The sequence below is a fragment of the Dendropsophus ebraccatus genome, chromosome 2 (assembly GCF_027789765.1).
Source record: "Dendropsophus ebraccatus isolate aDenEbr1 chromosome 2, aDenEbr1.pat, whole genome shotgun sequence".
NCBI lineage: Eukaryota > Metazoa > Chordata > Amphibia > Anura > Hylidae > Dendropsophus > Dendropsophus ebraccatus.
The window spans coordinates 206,490,601-206,499,933 of record NC_091455.1 but is presented as its reverse complement, the minus strand read 5'-3'; the positions used below and the strand labels follow the sequence as shown (position 1 = coordinate 206,499,933).

The 9,333-nt window shown below is 43.4% G+C and overlaps 1 protein-coding gene across 2 annotated transcripts in view; it reads right to left on the bottom strand.

Moving 5' to 3' along the window:
* Positions 1-1,219: 1,219 nt before the first annotated feature.
* Positions 1,220-9,333, bottom strand: part of ZBTB47 (zinc finger and BTB domain containing 47) — a 39,129-nt gene continuing 31,015 nt past the window's right edge. Inside the window, exons 6-7 of one of the 2 annotated variants that reach the window (XR_011361778.1) lie at positions 5,388-8,958; positions 1,220-5,183 (exon numbers count right to left, since the gene is read on the bottom strand). Coding sequence is in view for 1 of the 2 variants with exons in the window: in XM_069959305.1 (XP_069815406.1) it covers positions 8,552-8,958 (407 nt within the window). In the remaining variant the exon portion in view is untranslated. Of the gene's footprint in view, positions 5,184-5,368; positions 8,959-9,333 lie in introns of those variants that run through there. The other variant, XM_069959305.1, reaches the window with a different exon arrangement.

Sequence of the window (9,333 nt, the reverse complement as noted above, 5' to 3'; positions counted from 1 at the left end):
CCATAGACCAGACTCGCTAGGGCTGCTTCCCACTTCTTCAGCCAAGACTGAATGATTGGACTAATTGATAATCCAGAACCGTCTGACTGGGCCATGTTTCTCCACATTGATCACAATTAGTGTTGAGCGTACTTGAAAGTTGTTTGGGTTCAGAAACATTCTCTGAGCCTGAACACTCAACTTCTTTAGCCACCAAGAGTCAAATGCAGAATTCTCAGATTTGGAGAATGTTGCCAAGTTGGGCAAGTTCACTCAACACTAATCAGGATCGATCTGACCAGACCACATTTCTCTACAGTGATCTGGGTAACTCTGACCGGGCCAGGTCTCTCTACGGCAGTGCTTTTCAATTCCATTCCTCATGGCCACCAACAGGTCATATTGAAGATTTCTATTACTTACAGGTAATATAATTATACTCAGTGCATCAGGTATCTCAGCACATCACAGGTGTTCTCTGTATGGGATATCCTCAAAACATGACCTGTTGGTGGGGCCACGAGGACTGGAATTGAGAAGCACTGCTCTACAGAGATCTGGATCCATCTGAGAGGACATATTTCTCCACAGAGATTTGGATCCATCAGACTAGGCCATGTTTTCCCAGACGTTGTGGGTTCGAAGAGCTTGTTCAGTTGTATTCAGTTGCAATTTTCGGACAACCGCCTCCGACCCTTTTAGGCAACAGGTTGACTATGTCCACAGGATCCCCTTTCATTGGATGTTTTTCCTTGACTACGCCATTCTCCAAGTTGTTGTATAAGAACTGGCCTCCGCTAGTCTAGCCCTCGCTCCAACAGTATAAACCAACCGAGTTTTATGATGCTCTTTAGGGTTATGGGTCTAAAGAACACAACACGGAGATCCAATTATATACGGACCACTCCAGTGTATATAGTTAAATTAGGCCAGCAAATGTCTTTCATCACGCTGTATACTACTGGATGAAGATACAGCAAGCAGAAACGACTCCATGGATGATCATCCTATCCGGAAACTGTATCTTGTATGCATCTTACATCCCCAATTGAGGGTTAACAGATTTTACAATGAATTATGGCAGAAATCGGTAAAATCAATGAGAAGAGAACGATGTGAGTTGAAGCGAGTGTAAAGCGATGAAAGCCAAAAGTAATAAAAACACAACAGCCAATAAAAAGGTCAACGACATCGAGATTTCAAATGTAGTTTTTATTTTGTCAAAGAACTTTTATAGCTACTTAAAAAGGAGAGAACATTTTTTTCATTTTTTTTTTCATTTTTTATTTTAGATTGGCAATAGGTAAGTGGTATCGATTCCAAAATCCCCACATACATCTGTCTAAATTTGTGCTCTGGACATAAGAGTTGATATCACTAACACTTTCTACAACTACGTTGCGGATCTCCTATCTCTTCTAAGTTAATGTCTTTCCACTTGATAGCACTTGAAGACATGAAAACTGTAATGTCCAATAATACAGTGAGACAGCAAAAAGCTGTAAATAGAAGCATACGATATAGTGAAAAAAAAGTTCCGTACAGTAGGGAAATAATCGACAAAATGTCTCTTTTCAACCATATCTAGTGTTGCTCAAAGTTTATCTACACGAGAGGAAGTTGAAAGATAAAACTTGACGCCGTAGCGAGTTCCTTCCAAACTTGCTCCCAGAATGCTTTGCATTCGGTTATGCCAAGTGTCCTAGGACCAGCTTCTAAAGCTCTGAAGGTGCTGAGTGTCGATGCTCAGAATCTTTGCTCGAGGATGCTATGAAAACATTTTGCCCACCCAGATTGGCCTGCATCGGGCAAGGCATAGTTACGCTGGATAGGGTAGAACCACCTGGGACACGTACGCTATCACAACTGTCCTTATAGTCCTATAGAAGACAGGACGGACCTCCGACACACACATGAATGTCCTTCCTGAGGGGAAAACGGTGGCGGCTCCTCCAATTGCTTATTTTCCTAGAGAAACAAGGTCTGGTCTTACAATTTCCGGTGACTGGGAAAGAAATAATAATAATAAAAAAAAAAACACAACTAAAAAAACAATTAAAACACATTATAGTGTTTGACAGGACCTGGGGGGGGGGGACCCTTGCTTTCCAGACACAATGCTTACATACAATCCTGCCACTATGGCACCCATAGTCAAAAGGTAAAAAAAAAAAAAAAAACATAAAATTTACAATGATTTACCCATATCCCATTGGGTTTCCCCAAATACAATAGTGCAACAGAGATTAGTGCTCTCCAATAGTTACCAACCCCCACCTAGCTTCATAGGGTGCCCATAGCACTCGTTCCCCCACTAAGATTACTGTTTTGGGATCCACTCAAGAATGTTATTGGTTTCCGACCATAGGGAGTGATGGCAAAGGGCAGTCGGACCACCCAACCCAGCCTTAGAATTAAGGGGTCAAAGCCATACGTAACACAGCAGTGTCCAGCCCCCAGCTCTACAAGGAACTGCTGCACAGTCTTATGTACATGTGGGGAAGATGGCCAGGAGACATTTATGACACATCCACAGGATATGACAAACGTCCTGATCAAGGACTCCCCGTTTGTAGCCCCTGGAAGTGGTTGGAAAGCCAAGTACAGCCAGAAGGCCTGTTTTACACAATGTATATGAATATCATAAAGGTTAATGGGAGTTAAGGAAAAAGGGCAGCTCACGTTGTTACGCAGTTTACACAACTCACATTAAACATCAAGCCAGTCTGGCCGTTTTTTGGCTTCCTGACCTTCTCAGCCATCCACCTTAAGGGTCCTGTCACACTATGGAATTAGCACAGAATTTCAAGCGGAGTCCGCACTGCAGACTCCGCTGGAAGTTCCGCCTCTCCAACTAATTTAATCAGATGTCCCATGCGCACTCCACCATCCGCCCAAAGAATTGACATAAAGCGGACTCCAATTAAAATTCGGCAATAATTCGGAAGTGTGAATGGACCCTTTAGCAAACCCCTTTAACAGATCAACCAAGAAATAAGAATAAAGTGGGAGGAAGAATTAGCTTAGCACAATAAAGCAGCCATTTTCGCAGTTTATCGAGAGCGATTGCTTCTTTAACACAATATCTGCTGGTCATAGTCTCATCGGCACAAATTTTCCACAATTATATGCACTTACAGGGGGAAAAAAAATGACGTGCAATACCTCTAATTACCTTTAGGCAGTGTAGTGTGCTTATTCTACGGGCAGCATTTTGGACCAAAATTAAACAACAGATAGGACAAACTGCATTTAAAGTGAACACAGCACAGCAATGAATGAAAAGAATTGAAATATTCACAATATGTATAATATACACAATGTAGAAACAAAGTATTAAGAAGCCAACAAGAAACAGCAAGTTGGGAACGCTGGTTTTGGCCGGCACTACATATGTCCACAGTATAGCCACAACATATGGCCCCACCAATTTGGTTCTACTACGCCAAACGTAGATCGTAATACAACTATAATCTTAACCAGGAATAACAGCGGGGGGTGGGGGGGGGGGATTCTGGGACCATAGTAAGGTGACCACAACATATTACAGACATGTAATACCGGCCTCTTTAAAGTGACACGTGTTAAAAAGCACTATGGTGATTCCTAAAGAAAGGGTCTCTTCAAAAATAAATGCAATTGAAAAACCTACTCATTGCCCCTCCTACATGACCCGGCAACACTGTAAAAATCAGAACCAGACACAAACAATGTAAAAAAAACAAACAAACAAAAAAAAAAACATAATATAGAATTGAATGAGCCCTATCACCATCTTACCCTGCCTTCAGGGGCCACCAAAACCAATTGGAAGATACAACATAGGGAAAAGTATAGATGGGCAGGAACAACTACTCAACAGTCTGATGGGCAGGAACAACTACTCAACAGTCTGAAGGATCAGGTGAAGGGAAAATTTACGGCCTCATCCATACATTAAGTACTTAGCCCTAATTCCCTCTCCTTTCAAGATATGCTAAAAATGGAAATAAAAAGGGTGTGCACTGCTTATAGGGCCCCAGGATGGACAGATGCCACCAGCCCCCACTGCATAGGGCTGAAGACTGGATAGGGACCATAAGGGTCCTGACAATATGACTGAATCTATCTATCTATTGCTAAATGACTGAATTAAAGTGTAGGTTCCCCTTTAAAGATCTTACAACTGAAGTAATCTACTCTTACACCTCCGGTAGCACCCCTGTTGTGCCAGTGTCTTATAGGGAACACCCTTATGTGTACGGTAGAAATCATAGTCCTTACAGTAACAGTACAGTAACCTCATGGAGGAAAACCACTCCCCCGAGGAGCTTACAGTATACTGCTTATACACTAAACTCAATAAGAACACAGTATATAGTATGTTCTTCAGCTTCCCCTAACAGTAAAGTTGAACCTACACTTTATGAGTAAGATGACCAGATGCCTCATCAGGTGAATTTTTTGTGTGTACGCAATAGGCAAAATGAAGACAACTAGAAGGAGCTCCATTCATCCCGCTCTCCTCCACATACAACATCAATATCATCACTTAGGTGCTCTCTCCAGAAAAAAAAACAACTTTTCCCCTATCCACAGGAGTTGGAGATCGTGGGGGGATCTGACCTCTGTACACCCCGGCGACGTAAAGAGCCAAGTACGCCGCAAGAGTGCTGTACTCTGTTCTTTCCGGCGTCTCCATATGAATGAATAGAGCCGCGGGTCACGTGCTGTACCTCTGGCTCTACGCATTACACAGAAGTCGGGGGCCCAATATGGAGATCGCTGAGGAGTACAGAGTTCGGACCCACGCAATCTCCTACTTTTCCAAATAGTTATTTTTTCATGGAAGTTTTTCTTTAAATACTGAACAGTGGAGGGTCACACATTATCTAGGTCTATGAAACATCATTCCCATCATTATTGCAATCGAGAGCCCTGAAAAAATATTACAAAAATTAACAATGGGGACTTTGGTATTTTTGCATTTGTTAACAGGAAGGGAAAGTCAGTGCTATGTAATGGGGGACTGTGTCATAGCTTAGTCAGTTTTTTTAAAGGTGCCCAATAGAAACCACTGTAAGGCCTTGTACAAGCTTAGAGTCACATGGAGACATAACACAGGATACAGCATCTATAGAAGTCTATGGGGCCTACATGGCAACTACTGTTATGATTCCCAATAGGGATGGTCCAAACCTGCTGAGGTTCGGGTTCGTATGAACCTGAACTCTCGGCATCAGATTCCCACTGTCTGCCCGCTCCGTGCAGCGGGTGGATACAGCAGGAGGACCGCCTGGAAAACTGGGATACAGCCTATGGCTATGGCTGTATCCCAGTTTTCCAGGCGGTCCTCCCGCTGTATCCACCCTCTCCACGGAGCGGGCAGACAGCGGGAATTATTGCCGAGAGTTCGAGTTCGTACGAACCCGAACCGAACCAGGTTCGGACCATCCCTAATTCCCAACACAAGCTTGGACAGAGAATTCAGTTTTTGCTCCACATGAAGATCCATCATTGATACAGTCAACCTTCAGAACTCCTGGGAAGCAAAAAATGGCAGATTGTTACTCTCACAAAATAACAGGTGCTGATAGAACAAAGATCAGGTCATATATATATATGTGGCCGACAGGAGGGGTAACACATAAAGCTCCTGCAGGATCAGACTACATAGGGTTTGTTTGTAGTCTGTAACCATGGAGCCACATAGGTCTGCAATGTAAATTATACAATTAGGAATAATGGACAGATCCCACAATATGGAGGCATGAACATAGGTGGCAGCAGCACTCTTTATGATGTTAACTATTCCACAATATAACAGATCCTTAGGATACAAAGTCAAAATCTTTATTACACAAATATTCTTCTAGGCTAGGTTCACATTACCAAATACTACACGTGCATGGTACACAGTACATGTTGAATGCAAGCCCATTAATGGGAAAAGTCCGGCGTCGGACATTTTTTTTTCAAAAGAGCCAAGGAAGAGGTGGCCGAACATAAGTCTTACACCGTGAACGCAGCCTAAGAGTACATTTAGACATGCCAAGTCTGTGGCAGATTTTGATGCCCATTGACTTCAATGTATCTGCAGAAATTGCAGAATTTGACAATTTTCTGAGTAGCAAAATCTGTTGACTATATTTGGTCTACACTAGATTGGCCTACCATGAAAAAATAAACTATATAAAAAAAAAAAAACTAAACTGTGACGTATACCACACATGTACAGCACTGTTATAATGTGAACATGGCCCAAGTCAGACAACAGGCCTCACATTACATCTATATGGTGAACACAAGGTGTGAATTATTTGGCTGCTCTTTATTTCATCACAAATGTGGCGGGTGTAGAGGTTCTCCATCGAAAGGAAAACTATAATAAGGGTATAGTCCCATAGGGACCGCATTTTATTAGGATATTGATCAGTACAGAATGTTAGGCCTAAAAACTGACCCTGGCCTTGTTGCCTATAGTAACCAGTCAAGGCTCATAAGCTGCTCTTTGATTGGTTGCTATGGGCAACAAAGCTTTGAAGAAACATTTTATGCCCTTGGCCCATAACCAGTCTCGCCATAAGAGGAAGCTTGGTTGCTATGGAAGTACTGTCTGACAATCCCATTGAATAAAGTGTAACCATAGCAACCAAAGCTGGAGTGTCCCCAAAAAGGGGGGAGAGCTGAAACCTTGTGGTTTGCCCTATTAATCAGTGAAATGATTCAGACAGAAAAAATTGGCATTACCCATGGCAACCATACATGTACGCCATGATCTGGGGGTGCTACAAAGCCAGCTATGACCCCAAACAAGCACAAAGTAAAGGCACCCATTCTATACACTGGGCCAATATCCAATAGTGACCACGGCACCCCAATAGTTGATGATCAGGGGGTCCACGGTGCTTAAATACTCTTTTTCAAGCGTAATCTGATCAAACGCATTCCCCCTGTTGTCTGAGAAGCCGTTTTGTTGTTGAACGATTTCTGTGGAATACTGGCCCAGTCCGCAAAATGGCCGCCTCAAGGGACTTTTATGGTGCCAAAACCAATAAAATTCCTATTTCAGTGCAGACCGTGATATAACACGGTGGTCTCCCAGCCAGAAGTGACACGTGTGATCAGGTAAGGGAGGTGGTTGTGGTAGGGGGGGGGCTTTTGGACAAATGTGAATTCTGCCACAAGATATAACACTGAAGACACTTTAGATAGGCCATGAATGATGCAGAGCTACATTTTAACAGGAAGTCATAATGGGTGTTGTGTTGTCAAGCCGACCAAGCTAATGCTTTGGCTGTCCAGGCATGATGGGAATTGTATTTTTGCAATAGCTGGAGGGCCGAAGGTTCCCCATCCCTGGTGTGGATTAACATTGTATTGCAGGACCAGAGGCAGCGTAATATTCCCTGTATTTTCTAAAATGGAGGCAACTACGTGCCATTAGGGTGAAAGAGGACAAGGTGGAGACCCCCTTTAAGGCAGCTGCTTTACTGTCAACGCTGCCGAAATTGTTAAAGAAGCCACAAAGACAGGAATTAAGATAGGTTGCAACTATCTAAAGGCTTTGTTCACAATACATCTGAGCATGCCATCGGGTCATAACACAAGTGTGTTACATGTAAATGTAATGTGAACAATGCCTAATATACATGCCACGTATGCCTGCCCATAGGGCAATGAACATATAACAGGCACAAACCAGAAAACGGGAGGATTCCAATCTCGATTGCAGCCTCAAGACAACCCCTTGGATCATGATTCTATCATACTTTCTCGTTGGGAAAACTTTTTTTTATAAATGATAAAAAAAAGTTAATAGAAAAAAAAAACATGTTAAAAAAAAAAAAAATCCTATTTATGCAACAGGAATAGACTCAGTCCCCATCAATCACACATTGTACGAAAGACATTATGCAACAGACTTCAACCATAATGAAATGTTGCGGACATAGTCAATATGGCGGCCACCTCCACTAGCGATGTTATTAAACCAACATACAGACTTGGAGGTGAAACAGCTTCTATATTACTACTTAATATATATTCTGCTTCCCAGATGGGAGATCCACCATGATGCTCCGGATTAGGCTTAAGATTCATCCACACGAGACATGAGCGTACGTTCTCCATCCGCCATGAGCTTCGACGACCACATGATGATTCAACATTCCCCCACAGCTGTGCGGCCCGGGGCCAGTGCCTCTATATGACCTCTGAGCTACGGTGCAATTGGCGTAGTTGGACAGTTTCACATAAGAACAGAACATAATACAAAGTTAAAAAGAAAAAAAAAATAGGAGTTTTCCACATTAACATTGTTATGTTACTAAAAACACAAAGAGCACAGTAGCGAGAAGTCGGCTTGTAGCACTTTGTCCTCACCCTTGTATCTCAATGCTGCAAGCATGTGCAAGAAGAGCGCAATGATGGCGGGAAATGAGCCGGGACGTCTACCTCCTCCCCCTCCATCACCTCTGAACAGAGACGTACAAACGTAGATAAAGGAAAAGTAATCGGCCATGATGCCACGGCGTTGTCTCGAAGGCAGGGAGGGAGCACTTCAGAACGGTCAGGCCAGTCTTAGCTTGGTCTAGTTGGTGTTAGAGTTTATGCGGCCGGCGGGGAAGAGGGGGGGCGGAGGAGGCAGATGGTGAGATGGTGGAGGCATGCTGTGGGGGAGAGAATGGAGGAGGGGCAGAGAGAGAGGATGCGGAGGCAGGGTGGGGGAGAGGCCGGGGCTGGACTGGCTCGGTGAGTTGCCACTTTGTGATGAGGCGGAGAGACTCGCCACTGTTCCGGGACTCCCGGGAGTGGGGGGATTCCCGCCTTGGAAGCACTTTTCCCTGTGAGCTTTGAGCATGTTGGAAAATCGGAAGCGCTGGCCACACACGCTGCAGGGGTACGGCTTCTCTCCGGTATGTGTCCGGCGGTGTCGCTTCATGTTAGGCCGACTGGTGAAGCTTTTGCCGCAGATCTCACAGATGAAAGGTTTTTCTCCTGAAAAGGAAAAAAACAAAAAACAAAGAGCGTTAAAATCCTGATCACTGGGAAAAGTAACATACATAACCCCAGAAATAAAAAGAAAAATAAGGGTAAATCTACATATAATGGTGTTCTACTAAACTCACATCCAGAGCTGCATTCAGAACTCAGCTGGTTTCAAGTTACCCAAGAGCAGAGAATTATGGGAGCCCAGCTCGGGAGACCGGTCACATTACTGACTGGGACTGGAACGAATATGTAGTTGTTTTCAAAAGAGCCAAACCGCCCAAATATTTTCATTTTAAATTTTACTGTGTGCAATAAAGGAGGGTAAAACAGGCAAAAAAATCATTGAGAACAATACGGATCTTAAACTTTTTTTAAAAAAGT